Source organism: Oryza glaberrima, chromosome 3 (genome assembly GCF_000147395.1).
Source record: "Oryza glaberrima chromosome 3, OglaRS2, whole genome shotgun sequence".
Classification (NCBI taxonomy): domain Eukaryota; kingdom Viridiplantae; phylum Streptophyta; class Magnoliopsida; order Poales; family Poaceae; genus Oryza; species Oryza glaberrima.
In genome coordinates this window covers 976,246-1,003,147 of record NC_068328.1, presented here as the reverse complement: position 1 = coordinate 1,003,147, position 26,902 = coordinate 976,246, and the positions used below count along the sequence as shown (strand labels likewise).

Below are 26,902 nucleotides of genomic sequence, written 5' to 3'. Positions count from 1 at the left end.
AGCCATAGGTAATTTGAACTTCGAAAAAAAATCACTCTCTAAGTTAATAAAATGGTTGTTCATTCTACGTATCAAAATATTAACGATCAAAAGAAATACATCAACAAAATCTAATAGGATAATATAATCAGTTGTATTAGCAAACATGAAAAGCTAACTCCACAACTAAAGCTATAAAACAACAGTAGCAATCACAATTAGAAGCACTAAGATCAATACAACAATGTGGCCAACAGGATACATCCACGACTCCCCGTCCATGAAATATATACATCCTACTGCTAAGAGAGAACACAGTGATTGTAAAGCTCCACGATCTGAATGGAGATGCTTAGATGGATGGGAGCAGCTACAGTCATACTCCCGCATTTGGATTGTTGCCAGCAAGAATGAGAGAGATCTCCAAACCTCTGCTGAAAGCCTGGTTAAATAGAAGTCGGGTCTGGAAGGTGGATATGAAAGGAAACCAGGAAAAGATGGCTATCGGGACAAAAATGATCATTCCTGTGCCAGCATCGTACAGGCGAGCTAGAGAGCGCACTGTTTTCCATAGACCTAGTTTCTTCACAATAGGTTTCCACGCCACAGCGATCTGTATTATATATAAAAAAAAGCATGGGCACGAATATTAATGATAGAAAACAAATACAAAAAGGAACATGAAGTACTACTCCATCCCAAAAAGAATCCAACCGGATTGGGTTTTTTTTGGGACGGAGGGGGGTAGGTGTTAGGTGCTTCAAACAAAGAAAATAGTACAAAATTTAAACTTAAAATACCACTTGTACAAAGAGAAGTAAAAAGGACAATTGGCATTGGGTAAATAACTACTCCCTCCGGTTAACAGTATAGAAAAATATAGGAAGCTCGACTTTATTTTCACTGTCTTCGAGGCGAGTTTATAAAATCTAAAATATGAGATTATGCGTAGTTTCCAAGACAAATCTATACTACCAATTTTATGTTTTCAAACCAAGCACTTCACGATTTATTGATACTCAAAGCTTCCAAAGTTTATCTGGAAAACATCAAACGCTAGGGATTTGACCAGAGAAAGCAGCTTTAATAGTGCAAGGAGTAAGGCCAAAAGAAATTTGGGAGGTTGAGTACTTCTGTGAAATACTTTAGGAGAATAGTGAACTTCATGAAACATATTATCTGCTACGCAGGAACAATTTTCAAAACTGAGTTCACTTTTGCACCATCCTGTCTCAGATGGACATTGATGTTTCTATAGAAACTCACCGAAAGAACTCCCCAGCCAGTTGGCACAAATGCTAAGATGGCAGCAAACACATCTTTGACACTAAGGCTTGTAAACACAACTGCCACAACCAAGCCCGCCAAAACCATCAGTAGCGCAATGCTTTTGATAAGTCGGAGGAACAACTGGAAATGCACCATCGCCTTGGGATTCAAACCGAATACCTGCAGATTAATACAATAAAGAAAACAAGTTAATATCCAGATATGTGATATTACTCAGATACCTCATACAGTAATAAGGAATTCACATACCAGTAGGAGGACAAAAAGGCCACCAAGCACAGCCCATGATATCCAATATATCTACAAATCAAATTAAATGTTCCATTATATTATCTCCATTAACTAGACCAATAAGTGAAGATCAAAATATATAATCAAATAGTATGTTACCAAATTTCTGATTACAAAAATATATCAGTTCTTTGTGTTCAATATCAGAGTATTAATAGCACATTCAAATAAAAAAAATACTTTCAGAAAGTAAAAAAAAAAAACTGAAACATATTTGGTCAACGAATTTCATGCCAACAAGCAAATCAAATGGATGCTGAAAACATACCAATAGTGCTTTACTTGATTCGCTTGCATCCATATGGTAAACAACTCCATACTGGAAGATGAAAAATCTTAAACTCAGTACAGTTTCCAGTATCCTCCCACCAACATTGTGAATATGTGCCTGAAAAAGAAATGTTCTGATATTAACTATCATTCAATGACTTCAAGCTTGGTAAAAGCATCCATTTTGGAGCTCATCATTACTTTCGTCAATTCAGTCATATGCTAAGAGTAGAAATAGAAGCAATATAAGTGCCAGTAACTGCAGAAGAGGAATCAACGAAAAGAATAACAAAAGTGGCCTCAAGACCTTACAACAAATGTGACAGTAGATTCTCATGATACTGTCAAGCTGCAATAAGATTACTCCCTCCGTCCACGAATATAAGCATTTCTAAGCTGTTTAGTAGATATTAAGGTTGAGGAGAAAAGACTTTGGTGGCCCTCCTTAAATGAGGGATGGATGGGGATGGGAGGATGGTTGGGGGTAAGATGGGAATAAATTTGAGTGAGAGGTGATTTATGTGACAAGTAGCACTCTGGAATGCTTACATTTGTGGACAGATGAACTAGTGAAAAGAACTAGTTTTTCCATTGTATGGAACAAAATATTAGACACAATTAAAAATGCTAATCATATACAGGCAAAATTCAGTTACCAGTTCTTCATCCCACCAGGCTTCCCAACTTTCTTCTCCCTTAACCCCAATACCACCTCGGTAAAACAGCCAATTCGTCCAGTCTCTGAAATCCTCAACGACCCTGAGAGAGGTATTTTAATCCTGATAATTCGAATTTCAAATATAATTACGCAGAGTAACACATGCATAGAATGCTTAGCAGCTTACTTCTGCCATTCAAATCCAGATGGATTGAATATGTATGGAGCAAAAAGCCAAGAAACTGCCATAAACCAGCTACTTATGGAAAGCAAAATGTAGCCAACTGCTCCACCATTGTTAAAACCATACGCTAAAAAGATCACTAACAAAAGAGCAACCTCCAACCTGTGAAAAACAAAAGCAATCATCACAGACTGTAGTTGCACACAATTTTGAGAGCAAAATCAGGTGATAACAAACCCTTTCACAAAATGGCTCCTGGAATAAAGACGGTAGTTTTCAGCAAATTTGATATGTCGTACCACAAAACCCCTACCGGTTGCTCTATACTGGTAATTCAGAAGAAACACATCAGATCAATACAGAGTAAAAATCAGAAATAGATAAGCATCACTTAAAAACAAAGGACCCTACCTTTGCACCACCATGTAGTATTGTGCGGCCAAAATAGTGGGTCCTTGTACCCAGGGAGAAAGTAAAAAATACAGAGCAAAGTTGGAACTGCATCGTGATGAAGCTGACAAAAGCCTGTGTCACACATTCAAATGTAAAAATGCATTTCTCCAGGCAAAATATATTAGACAAAAAAAAACAACATAGGCAAATAAAGCTAACAAATGCAGAAAAATCTATACGAGATTAGAAAGGTAAGCTCCACTCAACAACAACCAACTTTATTACAACAGCCAATAGGTGAAGACTCTTTATGTTGCAGTGAAGCACATTGAATTCAAAAACACAAGATTGAATAAATGAAGACTTTGTTGATACCAGAAGAAAAATGACTTGAGTTATATCAAATACTGTGTTGCATTAAGAAGATGTTGAAAACATTTCTTAGGAAAATAATTCCACGGAAGATAATTGACCATGAGTGCTCAGATGGAACAGCTTAGGTTATTTGTTGGCAAGATAAAAGGAATACCGTCAAGACACCAAATTCCAGGATGAAACCCAGAATCATAGGAATAGCAGTAAATACACCAATCTGGAAAAGAAACTGTGTGTTCAGAGCTGCATTCAAGGCTGTGTTCTGCAATATATCCGCCCTATTCTGAATTGATTCTCCAACTCCAGACAAAGCCTACGAAACAAATATAGAAGGAATATGTCAACTAGTACAATATAATATCCTGGTCAGATATGGCAGAAAAAAAATGTCACAAACTGAACCCAAGAAACTGGAACGTAAGGTAAAGAAAGTGCAAAATCGTGAAAGGGTAGAACATAAAAGGAACACACTGAGTGAACATTTATAACAGGATTTTCTAGAAGGTACTAGCAAGAAAGTTAACGTGCGTCATAACATCTATTAGCTTTACAGGTGCAAAAGTAGAATATAGAAGGCACACAGCATGCAAGCATTGCACCACCCAATAAAACAGTGCTTATGCCTCCAGCACATTTTACTTAAAAAATATATTGTCTTGCGTGGTTAGGAATGTTTCCAACTTAATATACAAAAGATAAAATAAAGAACATAGCAGACATAGAACAATGCAAGCAGGATGCGTTAATTACCAAAAAAAAAATCTTAATAACAAACTTCATACAATTGACAGCATAGAGCAATCTGAGTGAAGTCATTACAAAAGGTGGACAATAAGCAAGTAAAGTGACATGTTATTATAGAGAGATGTTAATATCAAAGAAAGTAGAACTGATTTTCTGCCTTACCAGATAGGTTTTCCCATAGAGAAATATGTACACGGTCCAAACAGTTAGCTGCAAAAGAGCAAACAACTTAAGATCAGAATTTATTTTAGAATAATAGAAACATGATTGCAGATTCAGGGGGATAGCACCTACAACAAGATCAATATGTAGCATCAATAATCTATTTTTGTACAAATTTAATTTTATGCATGTACTTAATAATATAATAAAAATGGTACCGTTCAAAATCCTATGCATATATTAATTGTTTTAGGTCATGCTGCTGTATTGTGGGCAATCTGAAGTCAAGGAATAATGCATGTTTTAATTCATATGTTCTAAATCACCCAATTGAGCTGATTAGATTCATATGTTTTTAGATTTCCTCCTGGTCAATACTGAAGATGTCGCAAGAAAGGGCAGAAAAGCTACGTTGGGGCATCATGCTACTAATCAAGGTAGCAGATGAGGTCTAATTATCAAGATTTGGATGGAGACCAGGGGCTAGATGGCTGGAATGATGGATGGAGCCCGAAGGCAGAGAGGTAAAAACTAGAAATTACTGAAAGATGCTGCTGTTTGTCTGCCTGGGAAGTAGTTGCTGGGCTTATTGTTCCTTTGGTTGTCTAGTTTAATTTCAAATCTTTTTTAGCTGGGTTGGCCGAAGAACAGGCCAACCTAATAGATTAAGATTGTGGGAGAAAATTTAAAGAGGACAAACAGTAAGCTGTCGAGAGAGAAATTACAAGGCAGTGCCCAGGTCAGCACCAGCACCCCCACAGCCTCAAGCAGCAAGATTAGTCATTTTCTAAAGTGAAAAGACCTGCTTCTCTCCAGACTAAAATATCATCTGCGATCTCAGCCACAGGTTGATTCGCTGTTTTGTACTTCAGGTTGAAGATATGTGCATTTCTTTCTTTCCAAATTAACCAATAGATCATCAGGCACAAGGTACCGAAGGCCTTGAGGTATTTAGTTGCCCAGGATAATCATGTGATCAACCACCAGTCCCCCAGAATTACTTCTGGTTTGCTTTCAGATCATCCCAGGTTGTGTTTGTAGCAACTTTATTGAGTTTTCTTAGTCTTGTTGGCATCAATAGTTGTGACAGGGATCGGATGGCATCACAATTGTGACAAGCTGCTGGCATTTTGGTTTTGTTTTTCCTCTTGAGCTGTAACCTGATGGCCGTTACCATTTCTACTGAAATGGAGATCAGACCTCTCTATTTCAAAAGAAAAAAAAAAGAGAATCTACTGACTTCAATTTTGCATTATACTCCATTTTTTATATGATGTTTAGCATCATTGAACTAATCAACACCATTACGCCATATAAAAAATGGAGGTAGCCAAACTTTTAAAAGTTCAACGAAAGACATTCTAAAGTGACATCTATTCGTGAATGAGGGAATAACAAGCAAGGAAAATCTAATTACCATGGTGCAGAAGTAGAACCCAATAGTTGTCACATAGAAGGACAACATCCTGAAAAAGTCAAAAAGCTGTCCAAGTCTGTATATATCCCGGCTGAGCACTTGCTCACCATTTCCTCCAGCAACTTTTCCTTCGAACAGTGCAATCTGATTAAGACCAACGTCTCTTCCCTTTCCAACCTACAGAATTATGTTTGGAACATCAATATAATGCTCGCAAGACAGCAAGAGTGTTGGAAACAGTTATATAATGCTAGAGTAGATGGTGCAGCGAACAAGTTTGTTTCACATTGGTAGCAGGAGAGCCTGTGAAACAATATCAGCATAGAACTCCTGGTGTACATACAGAATAGAAGGTTGCAGGTAATAAAACATTTTGAACCAGGTGAACAAGGCTTTTCCCACCAATTCTCTCCCTAATCACCAGCAACAATTAGTTCGGGAAAAAAATCACCACGAACAATAATTAGTATTTGTGGTAACGCCACGAACAATTTTGGATAGCAAATCAACAGTGCGATGTTGGAATCGCCAACAAATCAAGGGCAAATCGATGTAGTCTTGAGTTTACTGAGAATATTAACTCCCAAATGTAAGAAACCCCAGAATTTGTCCAATTACAGAGAACTCTGGCATTGTGAATTTTCCTCAGATACTGATAGCGATAGCTAGCTGTCACCAAATGGAAGATAATACTTCTTCACATTACTGGATGACCTCAGATCAAGAGTTTTAACTATCTTATTTTACATGAACATCAATGATGTATGACATACTTCTTCCAAAGGTAAATGAGTCAATTCACTTTTGCTATTAAATCAATCCTCTGTTATGATACTTTTAAATACCAAAACATCCTCCCCCCCCCCCCCCCCCCAAAAAAAAAAAAAAAGTAAACAGATTATGAGACCAATTGACAAATAGGCGATAACAAATGGAATTTCCTTTTTAAGATTTTTCTGGCCTACCATTCAGAGATTAAGGTATTCTTGACTGATAAGCTAGATGTTAGCGCAGAAAATTCAAAACACGAATGAAGAAAATTCAGACCTGAATATATTCATGATGAGTTATGTTCCCTAAGCGCAGAGTTGAGTTGAACCCTGGAGTTCATAGATGCATCAGTAAAAAGATACAATACCATGAATGTAACTAAATTACAGCTAACTGTTGTGGTCTGCAATTTGTAAATGGTAGGCAGAAACAGGAAGATTATTGAGCATATATGGACAAAGTGATATGGTTATAACCAAACAAAAATATGCATTGACAGAACCTGAGAGAGAGACCCCCTACAACTAAAACAATATAAGAATATGCACAGCATTAACAACACAGAGAACTACAGGTAAAAATATGATAGTTTACAATGCGCAAGCAGCTTATACTCATTTTTTAGTCTCTAGGTTACCAAATAGCCTCATTTACAGAAACACACGCTGAGCATTAGAATAATACTACATCGAATTCACTAGCGAGAAGAGAGGTATAAAGTCTTTTTTGCCCTACTAACTAGCACACAGGCTGTCCACACAGCAAATGCCAATTTCACAGAATGTAATGGGCTATTATTAATAATGCAACCTGAAATAGACTAAACATGCAACAACCAGAATTGAGAAAAAGACAGAATAATAAGGCCACTAGCCCTACCTGCATAAATATCCTCACTGATATTGATGACACGGGAGGCCTTACTTATTCCACCCCTCGTTATATGAAAAATTCTATCAAAAACATCTGGATGGCCATAATGCATTCTTACTCTGCAAAAGAATTCCAAATGTTGACAGTATGTAACTTGAAATGACTCATGAAATTGAAAATATATATTATGTAAAAGCACTTACTTCAGTGGATTGGCCAGAACACGCTGTCCCAATGTGACAAAACTAGTTTCCTGATTGGACATAAACGAGGCCAGCGAAGAAACACTACAAAAGAGAGATTGTAAGTTTGAACTGAGATGACTACTGAAGTAAAGCCACAACAAAACGACTGAACAAAAATCTAGTGAAACAACACCTTCCCGTGAACACGTGTTCTCTAACACCAAGAATTGAAGGCTTGTGCTTGCCATGATTCTGATAGAATTCCTCAAGCAGGTTTCTCATTTTGAGTGCCTCCTCAAAATAGTTATCCTTCAATAGGACAACCAAAAGAAAAACTCAAAACTGATGGAACAAAGAAGTCAGGAGCTATTTCAGAAACAAAAATGGTATTTTGGCAATAGTAAGAAGAGGTGCGGTATAGGAGCTATTTCAATAACATTTTTTCCCATAACTATAGCCTTTTTAGAAATAAAAAAAAATATGCGCATAATAAAAACTTCAAAAAATGTGAAAAACATTGTATTGATATATATTGAGTCACCTTAGATCTGTACCATTCAATAAAAGAGGCTAAACATATAGTAAGGGATTACAAAGAAATGAGCTGAGCAAGTGCTTTTATTTAAATATTGGGGAAAACCAAGGAAGGTCCATCAAATAAATATAATATACATAATATTTGCTCCTATATGTATAAGGACCAAACTTCGTACGAGAGCTCGTCAATAATCAAAATATAAAGACAACAGCATACCTGATTCATATCAATGGTTTGCACTGCATTTCCACGGGTGAATATTATGGCATGATTTTGGTTTTCTGGCTTCCCCTCACCCAGCTTAAAATTGCCAGGCAATTTAATGGAATAAATTTCCTGCAGCCAAGTTATTTGGTGCATAGAAGAATTAATACGTTACTCAAATAACCAAACATGATATAAACTACTTTAGCTGATGATATTTACTTAACAAGGGAAAGAATGGTATACTACTATAGGAGAGCATAAATAAACAATTTTATGGATATCAAGTGTCAAGTTGGATACAATGAAAACAGTATGAAAAACAATGCACAGAAGGCATTAAAACTAACTTAAGCAGCAGAACACATTGTTAGCAGTAAGAGTGTACAAAGGCAAAATAACGTCTGAAACCTAATAAAACAATTAATAGTGTTAATGGAGAAGGTTCTTTCAATAGATAAGATAAGGGTAAACAACAATTAGGCGGAGAAAACAAACTTAAAATTAATTTATACTGACCTTGTCCTTTCCATGAATGTCAGCTTTAACAAGCTTTGAGTAATACTCGGTGCTAGGCTTTCCATTCTTAACGCTCTCAACAATATCAACGTAAGCAACTCTGAGTGCTTCATTTCTGAGAAAGATAATAATAAAACAAATCTTATACGCACTGTAGTACTATGAAACACGCACAAAATAAAAGGAGAGCAAAGAGCTCCCCAGATTCTACAAAGTGGAGGAAAGTTTCATTTAGCATGAAAGCAAGTAAAGAGTGAAAATATTTCTAACATATAAAGTGAAGAGTACCTTTGCATTAGTAGAGCTATGTCTGCAGCTTCCGGTTTCCTCTCTGCCTTCTGTACCCCATATATTTGGCAAGTAACCACATATGTAAATTTCAAATCAGCCTGAGCACGTGCCTCAGGAGACAGCTCAAAATGTATATCAGCCAGACCAAGACCAGTTGTAGCAACTGCAGATTCAATATCTAGCAAAGGAAAACAACACAGCAGGTTATTTATTACTTCATAAACAACATTAATGTTTCTTACAGGGCAGTAGTAGAAATACCTTCAGATTGCAACTTCTCCAAATAACTTTGCAGCATAAGGGCTTTCCTATAGTACATCATCCCACGAACTGCAGGATTAACATAGTTCAAAAACAGTGACATTTTGAAGAACTTGTAGAACCAAAAGGTTTTCTTTCATCAGATAAAAGAACAGTAAATGAATGTATCTTCAAATCACCACAATTAATATTTTTAAAAAGTATATAATGGACACAATTTTCACGGTTTAACAAGTGTGAACCTTTGGGGTGGCAAATCATCAAAAAATCATGCTAGTAAGAAATAAATACCATGGAAACGAAACACTAGCAAAATAGTATATGGCATGACCATATAGGTTTCGAAAGATAACAAACCAGTTCGTGCTAAGGTCTGTCCACGGTAAGAAGCCCACAGACGTAGTTCCATCATGTCATTAGGGCTACTAAAAAGTTCGGAGTCAGTTGTGTTTTCATCCCTGTTAATGCGAGCAAGGAAGTTCTTCCATTCATCTGTTTACATAAGCCAACTTCATTAGACTGTGCAACCATAATAAGGAAGAGGTAATTACATTGCATTGCATCCTTCAAGCACAAATCACAGATAGCAGCAGACACTTGCACTAACTTTTAGGCATTGGCAGTAGATGCCACAATTTTTCCTTCTAGAGCAAACTGTAGGAAAGCCATCTTACAAGAGAAATCCAAACAATGCTTTCAATAGTAACAGTGGAGGGAGAGTGAACAAACCTGGATAAATCTTCTGTAGATAAAATAGTGTACTTATACCATCTTCATTTCTCTTCTGGAGTTCATCTTTACTATAAAGAACAGTCTCGGAGTAGTATGGAGTAAATACGCTGCAAAACGAAGTGGTGCATATCATAGGCACAGAAAACAGGAGCAACTGAACCAAGAAAAATAGACACACAAAAAGGAATGCTCGGCAAATAATAGAAATTTTAACATCAAGATTCACGAGATTTAGTCATCTCAACATGGCTTTGAACAAAAAAATAATTTGTAAATAGAATAATATCAGGAATTCATATCTATATGGCGTTCCTTCCTAAATTTCATCAGCAAAAAATTTTAGCAGAGTTGCACGATGAGCCCCCATATTGCCATACCGGCACACCGTGCCACTACCACATGCATCATCATGCCCTACCTCCAAAAACATCGCTTATGACCTTAGGCACCCTATAGTGTGCCATACCACCCACCTCTTTGACCACAACTACCCTTCAAAGTCATACTCAGTCTCAGACTATGTTGGTGGACGCTAAAATCGCATGCGCACCAACGTTGCCACAGGATGAGACAAAAAGGCGCCAAGGGCATCAAGTTGGTAAGGTGGGCAAGGTCAGACTAGGCGTCAAGGAAACGAAGGTTGCCCATGATGGCCAGCAGACTCAAGAATGCAAGGGTCTGAAGCGACTTGTGGTCAACTTTGAACACATTACTAACCAGGTTTATCATTATTCTTTGATTCCAGCAATTAAACACATGAGTGAGTACTAGTCTAAGAAAAAGAAAATAAATTAAGGGGAGGCTGGTTATAGGCTGTTTCTACAGACTATCGGCACATTTCTGTAGGATGAGACACTGAACAGAAGCAACTCTGAACTGATAGAACAAGCAGAAAACTGTAGAGAAGTCTCACCTGAAAGAAAGCATTTCTGAAACAGGTCTTGCAACAGGCATTTGCATGAACAGAGAGTTTGTAAAGAACTCCAATCTCCGTCTAGCTTCCAGGTTTTTAGGAACATTTGCAGCTGACTCCTTGATGGTCAGAAGAGAGTACAATCGTTTGATCAAGTCCTTCTAAATTCCATGAAACCAACACAGATTAAATTAATGGTTATAAAGATTCACAAGCAGATAATGTAAGAACATTAAAATTTAACAAGAAAAACCAGTGTTAAGACAAAATACCAATCCAGAGTCAGTTGGCCACTTGAGATTATTGAAGAGACGGCCTTCAGCTCTTGCTTGCTTAATCTGTTCCCATTCATCAATATTGCCACTAGAATTCATAAACAAAAGAATTAGGAATGAAATATTATAAACAGAACACAGCTTTGAAATATTATAAACAGAACATTAGAACAGGATAAATTGTAAAAAAAAACAGACCTCATATCAACAGACAGCACTTCATGATGAACAACTTCATATAGATCTTGAATAGCATTAATTGCCCCTTTCCTCAGATCAGCAGACTCGGTTTCTTTCTAAAAAGCAGCATCTTAACATTAACAAATACTAGAGGAGCCTGGATAAAATTTTCAAGCCTAAAAAGGCATAAAACAGAAAATAACTTTTACAAACTTCTAAAATATTTAAGATTCATATCATCCCCTACAGTACTTCCAAAAAGACTGGGTCCCCTGAGCTTTAAACCAGGTATCTAACCTTCACAATTCTAGAAGTCAGTATCAATATATTAACCTTTAAGGCTCAATTTCATAGTGGTTTAACCATCTGGAAATAGATTTGTGCGTATGTGGATATTACCATAAGTCCTGATGATTCATTAAAATGTACAAAGAAAAATCGTCAATGATGGAGGGAACTTCAGAGATGCAATGCAAGAGATGTGGTTTGGTTGCTTTACATGAGATCGTGAGTTGGTGTGCGATGGTGTTTGTTTGGATCATCAGGAATGTAGGAAACACTAGTTAACGTAAGAAGATATCTATTTAGTATTAAATAATTAATAAAATTTAATACCCTTGTTTTCCAACTTAATATAAAATAATAACCCTTACTGTGCACTAAGCATGTCATATATTGTCTTAACCTGGCATCTCACTGTACTGGCCCCAGAAAAAGGAAATTTATCTGTGATTTTTCTGGGCTAGGCCATGTGGGAAACTATTCACCATGTGGATCCCCAAACAAGGCAATCAAACCCACAGGGGTATATCCCGTAGGTATTCAATCACGCATGCCCTTAGTAACTATAACAAACTTTTTTATATATATGTATCTCTGAAGTACAGGACTTTGGTCCAGCCCAGCAGCAGACAAAAATAATTCAAGGTTCAGAACAAAAAAGGCATGCTAGTGTTGATAACTCATGTCTATACGATGAACCACAAAAAAACTTCAAGGTTATTAGAGTTCCAGCAGACAACAAATAAACAACATAAATATATCATATTTCACACTGGAAGGCTGGCAAACAGTATAAAAATGGCAGATGGAAGCCTCATGTTTTTTAACAGTATACTCACTCCAGCCTCCATTTTTCTTCTATGTTTTAGAATCTTTACAGTCAACCTTTTTATATTTCAACCTTGCTAGGTCATACAAGAACTTTATTACGATTTGTAGCTATAGGGGGGGTAGTAATTACCAAAATTCCTGCTACAGCAACTAACTTGGCAATGACATTGGGCAATCTGCTGAAATGAAGATCACTCTGAATGTTCCTCTTGGAAATGCTTTCTCGGATACCAACATAAATCCTCTCCACCCTAAAAAAAATAAAATCATTACCAACACATCCCTACCACGGATAAAAAAACATCTGTTGAACTAGATGAAAAGAAGTAAGGAACAGGATGAACATAAATAAAATCCCTTACCAGAGACGTCCTTCTTTATCTAGTATAGATGTCAGAATATAATAAATGCTGTGATAGCACTCTACAACAGCATATTGCATGTATTCATCCTTTGATATCCTTAGCCATAGTTCCTCTTGTGAGTCTTTACAATCAATTGCAATATCTTTGGCTAAGAAAACCTGCAATGAAAATGGAAGTGGTCGCCAAAGTGACAAAACGAACATAAGATGCGGAAATCATCAAATCATGCAGGGAGAGCTTTTTAAAAGCTAAAATAAGTTTTCACTTTTGACCTTGCTAGCAAGCAAAAAGAGAGGCCACTGCACAATTGGAAGAGATCCATTATTCTTAGGCATCAAGAGTAAATCCAGTTCACTGTAAGGATGAAAGATCAGAAAAAACTCAAATCTAATTAAGACGTTTGAAAGAACAGTAACATAGTATTCCAAGAAACTTTACTTACGTGTTATTAATATAATCCTCTTCCCTCATATTCCTCACAATTTCGTTCCAAAAGGGAGCAAATTTAGATGCATCAAACTTGTTTAATTCTGGATGCTGTTAAATTGTGAATACCAGTGTCAACTTATTGGAAGTAAAGATAAAGAACTGGAAGAAAGCATGCTATATCTATAATTTATGAACAACAAAAGATCTCTCTAGCTTGTCTAAACTCTAAACACGCATAGCAGTCAAGATGAAAACACTCAGGAACAGCTCAACTGATCTGAGCTCAAATCAATACAAAGATATTTCATTCAACGAATCATGGCTACATAGCACATGCATACAAGCAGGACAACCGAAAACAAAATATTTATGAAAAAAAACTGTATCAGATAACCTGCAAATACTAAAATGCTAAAAAAATGCCATTAAGGGAGGATGTGACTTAAGGCAAAAGCAGCAGATGACTGGTAATCGAGGGGGTTAGGACGAGAGTAATCATGAAACAACATTCAGAGGAAAAAGACAGTTATGTGGAAATACACAACATTCAGGAATGCCTATGTACTTAAGTGAATCTTTTAATGGAAATACACAAATGTAACCACAATGCCATACTTCTTATTACCTAGTATAAAATTAGCGAAGTAGTACTCTAGTTCTGTTTTTTAAAATAAAAACTAGGGGGGAAATACTCCACAAATGTAGAAATTCAAGCAAAATGGAACAATTACTTTAACCGCATATCCGTTTACAAATACTTGGAGCTATAAGAAAATTATGTGGGCATGCTCATCACGAAAGTGCTTTCATCATAGAAATCCCTCCGAATTCGTTTTTCGAACTTTCTTATATTGTCGGATGGCAGTTAGCCAAAGCTGGTTTGAAAGTACAAGTTTTTTACTAAAGGACAATATCATATAAATAAAGCAACTTAAGAGCGTTATTGAAAGATAACAAATAATGTCCCACAGCTCCACCAACAGAAAAGATAGAATAAGTAAACAAGCAAAATACAGGTAACAAGATAATAGTACCTGACTCGATGATAGCAGCTGCTTCCTGTATAAAAGATTAAAACCACTTTAGTGTATACCACTCAACTATAAATCAAAAACAATAAAAACATCAAAGACCTTTTTGGTACAGCAACATGGAGTTTATCCATGAATGCTTCAGGGAACTTCTCAAAGAATCTGTGAACTGCTTCAACAGACCTAATCTGAAAATGGCATACAACCACCAGATAAGAAAAATTGACAAAAAAAAAAAGCAAAATAACAATCGAAGTACTAGCTATACACAGATGAAGAACCAAGGAAAATGGTCTAGAAAAAAACATGCATTTTACATAAATGGGCTTAACAAAATTGGTACAATTACTTTCATATGTGCATGTTAATAGTACAAAAATATTTTCAAGTGCCTTTCCACAAATAATGCATTTTCATAGGTAGAAACATCCTGAACATTTCAATATGCTGGAGAATTTGGGATTTGGTAAACAAGCAAAGATTTCCTCGCATAAACAATAACAATTATACACACAAGAGAGAATCACATTGCAATAGCTCAAAAGTTAAAAGTCAAGAAGCTAAACCTCTCCCAGGCGATCGCGTGCACCAAGGAGAAACCCACATATAGCAGACATCACGGTGTAAAATACATGGATATCCAAAAGGTAAATCTGCATAAATGAAATTTCTCTTTAGAGATGCATTTTTCCTATGTTCACTGCAAATTCAGCAGCTTCCTGTAGCACAAATAAGCGTAAGAAATACGAGTAAGTGTGGGATAAGCAAAGCGGATGAAATGTTAAACAACTAGAATGTGAACTTGCCCAGTTTGATTTTTTTACTTCTGATTGTGTTGAATAGTGTATCGGCAAGTTGTTTCCTATTTATTTGTTAGCTACATTAGATTTAACTAAGTATAAGTATCTCTCTCATGTTGGATGTTAAAGAACAAAACTTATAAATATATTTGCCATCCTTTCAGGTTCAGCACACTGGAGTTATGCGCTGCTTTGGCATGTTGTCATTTACTCCCTCTGTTTCATATTTGCACGTCGTTTTGACTTTTTTCTAGACAAACTTCTTTAGTGTTGACCAAGTTTATAGAAAAATCTAGCAATATCTACAACATCATATTAGTTTCATTAAACGTAACATTAGATATATTTTGATAATATGTTCGTTTTGTGTTAGAAATGTTTTTATATTTTTCTACAAACTTAGTCAAACTTAAAAAAAATGACTAGGAAAAAAGTCAAAGCGACTTATAATATGAAATGGAGGGAGTAGATATTATTACTGCTCCAGAATTAGATTATTTACTCAATGCAAGGACATGATGACCCTGAACTCACTACAGTTGAGAGAGAACAAGATAAGGGGATGGGACATAGTATAAATGTATAGGACAAAGTTAGGAGCAAAAAAGGTTACTTACTGATACCACTGGAGCCCATAAAGAAAGAATAGTTAGAGCATTATGGTTATCTGTAAGCATTAAGAAAAGTTTCAAATATTAGTACATTAAAGTGCATCATTACACATGAAGGAACCTATGGAAACAAGGTAGACAACTAGAAGTAGATTTCATGCTTTGCCCACAAACATCTAGGACAGTTGCAACTTAAAAGAACATACTAAGAAAATTATTTAAAACATGAATATTAGAAAGAGATAAGACTCAAACAACTATTTTCAGCTACACAAGAATATGGAATATTTAGGTATCAAGTTGTATGAGGATGTGATATTCTTACTCTTCGAAACAAAGTCATGCCAAGCATACTCTAAGCGTTTGAAATTGATTATTTCCATTGTTGGTTTAACAAGAGGTTCGATCTGCATAAGAAACACTATTTTGAAATGCAAGTTGATCTGGTAAAAACAGAGGGGAACTAGATAAACTAAAACTTTCCTGGAGAAAATAAGTGAATGAAAATTTTGCGCCAAGAATTGCAAGCCAGAAAGCAACATATCTGCATGGTAAATAAAGTTAGCACTAGTCTGAATTCAACTTTGGAAGAAAAAAATCACAACACTGTGATTCAAAGTCCCAAAGGATTACTTGATGTAGTCAGAAGGTCTTTCATGCATGCCTCTCCCAACATAATTGTTCTCCTTCAATATAAACCAAATGTCAGAAAATATTAGCAAAAGATATTGGATTACAATGACTTAACAAAAGACAGCTTTTAGTTAGTCAAAATGCAGCAGCAAGCAAGACCTGATGCATCCACTTTCCAAGGCGTACAACAGACCAGCGGTAGCAATAATCGGTCAAACCGTGGCAGCAAGGAACACTCATAAGCAGGCCGATAATTATTTTGGCGCCCACGTATGCACCAATTACAAAGACATATATCTTGAATGTAGCCGAATTTGTCCCATCTTGAAATGCTTTGCTGAGAAACAATCAAGCAACCAAAAATTCCAAATTAGTGGTATACACATAAAGAAGGAGTTAGGTATCATCCCCTGGACTTTGGTGCGCCAGCCCCTGAATTCTGAAATCAATGTTGGGGACGTCTAGCAATTCACTAGGGCAAAGACCCCTTGTATTCTTTTTCATAGTTGAACAAAAAAAAAAAGCTTTTCGGAAATTTTTTTGGCAATTATCCCTCTGGTCTCAGATATGAAAAGAAAACATACATATATAGGTAACAAATAACCAATGAAGCCGCGGTGAACCAACAGAATCGCCAAAGAACTCGGGTAATTGCAGATCTACGAGATGTTGAATAGGCGCCATACATCATCAGAATGTCCAATATGCCTTCCACAGAAAAAAAAAAGGGAAAAAGAAACAAGAAAAATTAGTCACTTAGAAGAGAAATTGTGCAGATGATCATAATACAGTAACTAAATAAGAAGTTCTGTGACTGACTCTCAATAAATTTCATGATGACATAGGTTGGACCCAGGCTGAGGAGTGTCAATACTGTTTTTTTGTCAAATTTACGATCCTTAAAAGCAATGATCATTAATCCCTGAATGAACACAAAAACACTTAGTTTAACATTGAGCAACTAATCATCCAAGGAAATATCATACCAAATAAGAATAATAAAAGGTTCAACTCTCCTTAAAAACATCAGCTTTAAGCTACCATTTGCAGCATCTTTCCACTATAAAAGTTGTACATGAACGAAACACCAGATGGTTGTTGATTAACATGGTGGTTAGTCTCAGTAAAATATATGCCATGTAAAATGTGACATACAAAAAACATTAAGCACTTGTTCGGACAAAAGTTAAGATTCTGTCACACGTCTCCAGAAAAACTGAACACACGGGAAGGCAGGTCCCCCCTTATTATTTCCCATTCCAAAATAAATAGACAAAAGACAACCCTTTATTTTGCATCTAGCACCTCAGTTGCTCAAGAAAATGAAAACAACTTTCAGGCACACGGTTAAATGTGAGTATGTGATGCCAAATGTCAAGCAAGATAGTGAGACCAGTTGTGAACAAAAATTTATACCTGAAACATCATAACTAAAAAAATCCAAAGGCGATGAAAGCTATGGTAAAGATGAAGAAAAGTTCTGTGCTCCACAAAAGATGTCTTTCCATAATGATGATTCCTACCCACCAAGCCCTGCAAAAGAACCATCTGTTTGGTAAGGGGGAAAGGGTTGTCTTCACCACCTCATCCCACAAAAGCACATGTAGAAAAATGAAAATTGGGCCATCCCACTAAAATCTTGAATGGATGGATGATCTAATCTCTCAATCCAAATAGCCTATATATGCAAGATAATTTTAGGTGGTTCTGTAGAACTTCCATGGACAAAACTACAGTGCAATATCCATGATACTCATGTTGTGTAATTAATGCTTCATATGTAATTGAGATCATCAACCTAGTAATTTTTTTGGGGTCACTTTTCTGCACCTAGTAAGACTTTCCCCAGTATACCATATTCTCAATAGGTAGTGCACTCGGTTCCTCAACACGAATAACCCTGTGTTCCAAGTAACTACGTGATGTTTAAGATGTGCACAACAAAAATAACAAAAAAAAAAAGATATCCTGAGATGTCCATGTATTAGCTTGGTAGTTCCACCAAAATACAAACAATTAAGTATATGATCAGCAGAAAGAAACCTTCTCTTTCCTACTAGGTTTAGAGAAAAATGGATTGCTGATCTTCCATGGCCAACCAAGCTGAAAACACTTCGGAGACCTGAAAAGGACAGTGCGGATCTTTATGGAAAAAAAATGAAAATAACAACAAATTAATGGAACTCAATAGCTCAATTGATCTACCAACCAGAAGAACTCATTGAAATCATCATAGTTTCTCCACGCAGAATGTGGCGCTCGCCCATTGTCATTGTTGGCTGCTTCCTGTAGAGTACCCAGCATTCAAACCACTCAATAGAAGTACAACCAAATGTAGCAAGCTAAAGTAGCTCCAAGCAGATACCCCACTTACAGCTGCGATGATTTCATACATAGGAGAAATGACTTGGTCAAGAAATGATACGCCACCATTTGAAATGCAGCTTTCAGCAGGCTCTGCAGTCTGTCTCCGTATAATCTCCTCCAGTTCTCTTGCTAGCTGTAAGAAATATAGGAGCATGAATTTCAACAATAAAAGTTATATTCCCTCCATCCAAAAATATAGTAACTTCTAGCATTCAAATTTTGTTCCGAAATATAGCAACTTCTCCGCCTACTGATGGATAAGTCTTTGGTCCTTGGTCCTGATTTCTTCTTTTTGCTTTTGGGTAGTTTCACCTTTTCAGGACAGCATCTACTCCTTTAGCATATTTTCAGTTGCTAGGACAGCTGCGGTTAGTAGGACAGCAGCAATTAGCATCTCCTTTATGCCTCCTTTATGCTTTATTCAGTTTGGATGCCCTCTAGGACAGCATCCCATTCAAATTTCGAATTTTTAGACTAGGAGGGTGCAGCAATAGGCTTGCAGCCAGCTATGGTTATATATATGTATCCAACCTCCCTAGGGAAGGTATGGCTTTGTGTTTTGTGAATGAAGAAAACCAGAAAATTGCCCCATCTCGAGTGCCATCCTCTTCTCAATGAGAGTAACCATTGAAGTTCTAACACCTACATTCTCTTCTCAACTAATCACAACCTTCCCCCATTTAATTTCTCCACCTACTTCCTTTTCTCATCCAATCACAATCTTACCCTATTTAATTCCACCTACTTCTTTAATGCCTGTGTCCAAGCCCAATTTTTTTTTATATTTTCAGAGGTAGTATTTGATATCTTATACAAATTAAGTTAGTCAAAGGTGATTAGTTATTCAATATCAATTGGATATGTCACACTAACAACCATTCCCTACATCACAAATATTTGTCATTTTGGACATATGAATGGCCTCATAAGTATTATTTTGACCAGTATTTCTATTGTTACACGCTATAAAAACATATTGAAATTATATTGTCTCTAAACAGACAAATCTACACATGACTTTCATATTCCAATTCAAAATATTTAAAGGAAACTGATAGTCAATCTTTGAAAAGTTTGGCCAGAAGTGTTTCGAGTATCGGTGACTACAGAGAGAGAAGAATTGAAGACCATCAGAATGAACAGAATTTTGCAGATTTCTTTACTTAGAAGAAGACATGATCACTTTAGAAACTGAAAATGAAGAATATGCTAATGATTAGGGGAAAACAATTCAAATTCCAAGCATAGACAACAGTGCGCTAATTTGGCAACAAAGTAGTAGATCAGGGAGGGAAGAACCAAAGAAGAATATTTTTGTATGTTAAACTGGCATAGGCATGTTCGTAGAAAAACAGGCGCAGATTGACCTAAAGCTTCTTTGGGTGCAATACTACACGATTGTAAACATTTGCAATAATCAATTAAGCATGCACAAAAAATAGTACAGAGCAGAATCTTCTGCAAACTTACATGATGAAATATATAGCATAAACCTTCTGGAAGAAATCGTACGTTAGCAGCCTCTCCCCAAATAAGGTAGTATAAGCACACATATAGCAACTTCTTTTCTTTCGTCAATGACTCGGTGCTAAGAGAAAATCAGGTAAATCTCTTGGTGATAAATAAGATATAGACAGGAATAAGAAATTGAATATGTTGATCAACATGACAAATCATACTTGTTCCAGACAGGGGGAAGCGGCAAATAATTACACCATTTGATGTAGTTATCAAGGGACTTGGAGAAAACAACATGCACAGCTCCCTCGTCGATTTTCTGCCAACAAATAACAACAATGCTAACGAACTAAGGATGAAAATATTAACAACATAAAGCAACATGCAATTGAGTACTCTTTGCACCAGGCCTGGTATTAAACGGTGCAATATTTCAGTGGTATTAAAAAGTACCCAGAACTTTTGCCAGTAAATATCCAGAATCGGGATCACTCTATGCCATGGAACCAATTCTACCCCCAAAAAAAATATTGTACGACATAAAAAATTAGGGTGCAAAGTATGCATACCGGTTCATTCCCTGGTAGTTTCCCCAGTCGGGACTGTTCATTTGCCAACAGGTGAACAACATGCTCCCGTTGATTAGTCACATTGTCTTTCTGCAACCAATTGTGACATTTCAGTTCCATGAAGGCAACAAGATTCTGAAATACTGCAGCATGTATCAAGAATGATCCAGGAAGTTGTAACTGCAGATCCACACTAAAAGGTTGTCTCCCATGACGCATTTCCTTCTTAAATATTTTCAGAATAACACAGGCTGACATCTATTGTCTTTTTCCCCTCATTTTCAACCGTCTGTAATATTAATCATAATTTTTAACTAGATGCTGTTTACATCCATGGATCTTTATTACTTCTTAGCATTTCTGACCATATAGAACGCTCTACATTATGTTTTCTTTTTATATCAAAATTAAATGCTTGCTGGAATGTATTGTCCAAGTCAGAGAACAAAATAAAAGAAAAATATCAAGATCAAGGAAATTACGGCAAATGTTCTTTCTTTTTCCTTTTCCCCTCATCTTCAACAGTCTAATAAAATCTTGGTCATAATCTTGAACTAAATGTGAGTTTACATCCATGGATGTTTATTAGCTCTTAGCATTTCTGACCATATAGAATGGCATGCTCAGAAACCACATTCTACAACAGTCTGGTTTATTGAAACTTACATTATGTTTTCTATCATATTATAATATTGGTTGACAGAATGTAATATCCAAGATCAGGGAGCAAAATAAAGAAGAAACTACAGGTAGGAAATTAGTTGAAATGTACAGTTTCAACTATCTCAAATGTATATGCTGCACATTTCTACATAAATTTCATGGTTACTGTTGTAACATAAAACAACAGATGGGTACATGTATCCTTGGACTTAGGGGAGAGAACAGAGCCAAGTCATGTGGAAAGTGAGAGAGTGTCCCATTCTAGGGTTCGACCATCCTATATTCATAGAGAGGTTGGCATAAGGGGAAATCCCCCTTCTGCCCCTTGACTACACAGCCCAAGCAAGGATAATTTCGTATATCGTACGAAATACAGGGCATGCTCCATCGGTATATCCTCCAAGTATACTCTTTGGACATTTCCCATTGGGTTTCTAGCCTACTCCCAACACTCTAGGTCTAGGGGATAGGGGTACCTATGCTCCAACAGTTAGTCAGAGCATCCAAATATAAAACTACTACCTCCGTTTCAGGTTATAAGACTTTCTAGCATTGCCCACATTCATATAGATGTTAATGAATCTAGGCACACATATATGTCTAGATTCATTAACATATATATGAATGTGGACAATGCTAGAAAGTCTTATAATATGAAACGGAGGAAGTACTTTGCAAATGGCAAAACTCAATTACAAAAAAAGAGAGAACCTGCACTTCCTCAATCATATTGAACAGCATATTTACAATTAAAACAAACTGAATCATGCATGATAGTAAGTCAGTAACAGCATAACATACAGTAGTGATTACTAATACTAACAGAAACTTTTTCACTTAAGTTTGTGATTAAAACATATCTTCTGTTAGCAGTATCATCAATGGACTCACTAAGTTATAAGCCTACAATATGATTGTGGTTATGGTTGAAACCACAATCCATATAGTTTACTACAGTAGGTGCGTCATAAAGGTACAGACCTGAAAACCAAATACACAGTGCAAGAGATCCAGCATATCGGAATTCCTAGCATCAGGGACAGAGAAGGTGGCAGGGAGCCTTGGAAGTTCCCTATGGTACTGCAAAGCTGATATAGCTGCCCTTACCTGAGATGAAACGACATGGAAGTAGTACAACCACAGACCACAGTTATATCTAAAAAATGGTAAATACTAACGAAAAGGATCGACTCTAAATTTTACCTCTGGAAAATTCACAATGTCATTAGTTGTAGACAAAGCATCTAGAGGAATAATATTATAAGCCACAACATCCTCTGTTCTTTCTGCATCTTTTTGCATGACTCTTTTCATCTGAATATAACAGAAAGGGATGTTATTTATGCAAAAAAAATATATGAAACATTTTATTGATCTCAAAATGGGTTAAAAAAGGAGCAAAACGAATTCATTCAACAGTGCTGTTTGAACTCACTGTTAACTGGTAACAAAACATTCGAGAAAAGGTACTACTGACTGTGGACCTGAGGTTATTTGCATTCAACACATCATACTAGCAACAAAATGTCAGAAAGAATAATATTCCTTGCCAGACAGAAATTATTACTTTTTACTGTTCAGAGACCAGAAGATACAACTTTGACCAACAAACAACATTATGTCCATAAGGGTTGTGTTATTAAAGAATGTTCTATAAATAGCATGGACAGTAAATATACTAACGTGTTGAATTCCGATTGTCAGAGCAATTGTCTTGTTAATTTTACTTATTTGCAACTAGAACAATACTACAATAGTCTTCTAGTAAAAGCTACTACCTGCGTCCCAGAATATAAGGATTTTTAGGGTTCAACACAATTATTAAGAAAGTAGGTATAATTAAATGGGGGAAGGTTGTGATTAGATGAGAAGTGGAGGTCGGAGAGAAAATTGAATGATGGAGGGTTGTGATTGGTTGGGAAGAGAATGTTGCAGAAGTTGTTACATTTTGGGACAAATTCTAAAGGCTAAAAGATGTTATATTTTGGGACGGAGGAGACTATCTATGATGACAAAAAATCTATACATATGCGAAAGTGGCTATAGCCTAGCGGTTACAGTGCTCAAGTAGCACTTCTGGTCCTGGGTTCGGCTCCCCAAGAGAGCGAATTTCAGGCTTGAATAAAGAAAAAAATACCATGGGGGCCTCCCTCACTGTTTCCATTCAAAAGAAAATCTATATACACATAAAAGTACATCACTTCACTCTTATAATTTTAGTGAATACATTGATACACTAACACTTTACCAGTATCTTACTGCAGACCAGTAGTTAAAACCCATTCCATACTAATCACTCAACCATAATACCAAAATACATGGCATGGAGAGCAGACCTATTTTTGTTTCCTTTTTTTTTAACATAATTGAAATTTAGTAGGAAAAAAATAGCATGAACTATATATTATCAAGGTGAGCAACAAAAACCTCTTCAGATATCAACTTTTCTGCATCCTCAGGTGAAATTTCCCTTGTTATTTCCTCTATAACTGACCATAAGACCTTCAAAGTAGCAAGGACTTTCTTGCGCTTCAGAGTTTTGCGTTCCAACCTACTCAAACAATCAGGGTGGTTAAATCACATACGATGGGTGACATTTAATGTTCAACAATTGTGCATGAAAAAAAAGCATCTTGAAAAAAAATTAAACTACCAATTCAGCATTTTAGCTAAGTGACAAACATAATTTCATAGAGAAATACATACTCTCCAAGATTACCGCTGAACACAGCAGATTCTCTCAACTTCATTTCATCTTCACACAATTCATCAACTTTATGCTTTTCTCTGTATAGCTTATAAAATTCCTGCAGTTTAGCAACATCCTGACTTCGATCTATAGCACCACCTTCCCTTTTTGCTAGCTTTTGCTGAAAAATTGAGATAGAAATAATCACTTTTAGAAAAATAAAATTTAAATGTCAAACCCATCTGCTTAATTAGTATAATTCAACAAGCCATGGTTCCGGAGATGTGACGTGTTGTAAATGAGGAGGACTCACAAGGCGACATTGTATGTTAAAACAGTAGAGCGCTGGCCATATGAAATAAACATTGTAAATCCATCACAAGAACAGTTCAAAATGATATACTTTTGTAGCGCTGGTAGAGCATAAGATTGTGGCGGTTGACACCATAGGTCCATACTATCATTCTACTTCTTAAAAAACAAAGATGTGAAATCACTTATTTGTATTGTATTCTCTATGTATGGCTTTTACCGACATGGTTTGACTGTATATATGAAACTCAATAAGGTTCTATCTTGGAGGTTGTGCCAGATGTACAAAATAACATGTGATTATGAAAAAAAATAATAAATCATATAGAACAGTATGAACATACCCTGATAACTGACATTAAACCTGTTTTGAACTGCAGTACACCTCTCCCTTCGCTATTTGGATCCAGATTTTGGGCTAGTGTGTATGCATGCTCACATACTGCACATTGAAGTATAAACACAAGAAATTGTCACCGAACTGCATTTAAACTTCATATGGGAAAGTGAATTCAGTTGCTAAAAGCTGACTCAATTCATATCGTTGATATACCCTTCGATTTTGTGGAGCAAAAGCCATAAAAAAATTCATTGCCAGATTAGTGGCTGAAAACAGGAAAAAAACTTAAGCAACCAAGCACAGTTCACCGATAAAACAACCTTAAGCTAACATCGGTTTTTACCTAAACAGGGATAAATACTAACTAATCTCCTTTGAGTCAGTAAAAGTTTACTATTAATAACTGACTGGAGAAATTGCCAAAAGCATAGGCAGTAATATCCCAGCACAGAGATTTCAGAACATAGCTGGACTAATTATGGGTTGTTTGCAGCAGATTCAGTAAGTTGACTGATTTCAATTTAGCTTAATGAAAAGAACTAAAGACTGACAGGTGATGCAGATTGCTAATTGCAGAATGCCGGATTGTAAGGCACTAGCATACATTGGTCAGTGTACATCCAATCAGAGCAAATCAAGTTTGAAAAGTCACTTTAACCATGTCAACGAGTTGATTGATAGCAAACTCAGGCGAGTAGGAGCACGAAGCCAGTAAAGCATTAGTCCGACTGTAACAACTAAGGCCATGTTTCTTTCAGCTTAAGATTATTATGATCTAGATTATTGAGTCAGATTACTATAAGCTAGATTGTTATAATCTGTAGTAGAATAAGCGGTTAGTTGTTTCTTTCCTAAATTATTAGAGCATAGATTATTGGGTTTGCAAGTCTAAAGAGGGAGTGGGGTGGCATGGTGGGTAATTTTTCACCCAATAATCTGGAAAAAGCTCACCTAAATGAGCTTATCAGATTATAATAAGCTGGACTCCAGATAATAATAAGCTACTTCAATAAGTTGTCTGTTTCTTTCAACTTACTCCCAATAATCTGGATTATAATAATCCCAAGCTGAAAGAAACAGGGCCTAAATACGGTAGATGGTACTAAGCCTGATCATAACGGTTGACGAAATTTAGTAGTACAAAAGGCTGTAACAAGCAAAAAAAAAAAAGCAAAAGTACTCCTAATGGACTAGCATAATCAATTCGTGTAGCCGATGCTAACTGCAGAAAATACCAGGAAAAACACCACTAAGTGAACACTACTAATAACTGTAAAGGTAGGGCAATTCTGAGCCGCGGCGACCCATACAGCTCACAAGCCTAACGGAGCGAGAAATGGTAACGAAACTTACGAATCCTGGCGACGGTAGGGTCCTCATCCTGGATCTCGTCGGCGGCGCGAAGCACCTCGTCGATGTGGACGTTGTTTCCGAGAGACGACGGCACATTCCCGGCGATGCCGGTGACGGGCAACCCGAAGGCGCCTGCCAACCGCTCTCCCCGCAGCGCCGCCCGCACCAGGCGCTCCCAGTTCGCCGCCGCCCTCGCCATCACGAGGCCCTCAGATCTAACCACACGCTCGCTGGCACACTCAGAGGCCACTCGTCATAGCCCCTGCTCACCAAGCTGCTTGCGATCGACCTCCGCGTCGAAGCGGATGGGAGATCGGAGATTCGGAGCTAGGGTTTTCCGCTCTCGGCGCGCAGGGAAGGGAGGTGGCCGTGTTTCAGGGGCTCAAACGAAGAGGAGGAAGAAAGCGTGGGGAACTGGGGATATGCCGAGACTACTTTTTTTCTCCTTTTTTTTTTTTTTGAGTGCCCTTTTCGCGTTTGGCGAGACCGCGAGACGGTTTGAAACCTTTGGATGCGACTGCGATCTGGAACGGGGGGCGTGTCAGCATGTGATGCCGCATCGCGCGTCGCACAGGGCAGCCCGCTCCCACTGTCAACTGTCCCCACACGAGAATGGGTCTAGGGCGCAGGAGTTTTGCGGAATTTTTATATGGTTAATTAATGT

The 26,902-nt window shown here is 36.9% G+C and overlaps 1 protein-coding gene across 1 annotated transcript; it reads right to left on the bottom strand.

Moving 5' to 3' along the window:
- Positions 1-96: 96 nt before the first annotated feature.
- Positions 97-26,681, bottom strand: LOC127766746 (callose synthase 9). The gene is made up of 51 exons (XM_052291881.1): positions 26,239-26,681; positions 24,890-24,987; positions 24,251-24,414; positions 23,972-24,095; positions 22,748-22,858; positions 22,526-22,651; positions 20,882-20,971; positions 20,534-20,631; positions 20,325-20,442; positions 18,862-18,987; positions 18,697-18,773; positions 18,531-18,609; positions 17,904-18,020; positions 17,307-17,409; positions 17,072-17,195; positions 16,647-16,824; positions 16,488-16,540; positions 16,341-16,398; positions 16,180-16,264; positions 15,861-15,910; positions 15,010-15,096; positions 14,546-14,631; positions 14,447-14,471; positions 13,426-13,520; positions 13,256-13,337; positions 12,981-13,141; positions 12,749-12,869; positions 11,524-11,621; positions 11,323-11,413; positions 11,051-11,211; positions 10,135-10,244; positions 9,763-9,897; positions 9,406-9,474; positions 9,142-9,322; positions 8,854-8,968; positions 8,347-8,466; positions 7,786-7,901; positions 7,611-7,694; positions 7,414-7,526; positions 6,811-6,863; positions 5,764-5,940; positions 4,347-4,394; positions 3,595-3,753; positions 3,084-3,197; positions 2,910-2,998; positions 2,676-2,834; positions 2,487-2,589; positions 1,829-1,948; positions 1,519-1,569; positions 1,246-1,428; positions 97-592 (listed from the first exon to the last, which is right to left on the bottom strand). Exons 1-51 carry the CDS (start codon positions 26,435-26,437, stop codon positions 356-358), a joined length of 5,721 nt encoding a protein of 1,906 aa, XP_052147841.1. The 5' UTR covers positions 26,438-26,681; the 3' UTR covers positions 97-355.
- Positions 26,682-26,902: the final 221 nt, after the last annotated feature.

Excerpts from the sequence above, each read along its gene's own strand:
- LOC127766746 (XM_052291881.1), bottom strand. The coding sequence starts at position 26,437 with ATGGCGAGGGCGGCGGCGAACTGGGAGCGCCTGGTGCGGGCGGCGCTG. Across the intron at positions 17,196-17,306 it reads CATCATGAAATTTATTGAGA|GCATATTGGACATTCTGATG; the intron begins GTCAGTCACAGA and ends TTTCTGTGGAAG. Across the intron at positions 5,941-6,810 it reads CTCATCATGAATATATTCAG|GTTGGAAAGGGAAGAGACGT; the intron begins GTCTGAATTTTC and ends ATAATTCTGTAG.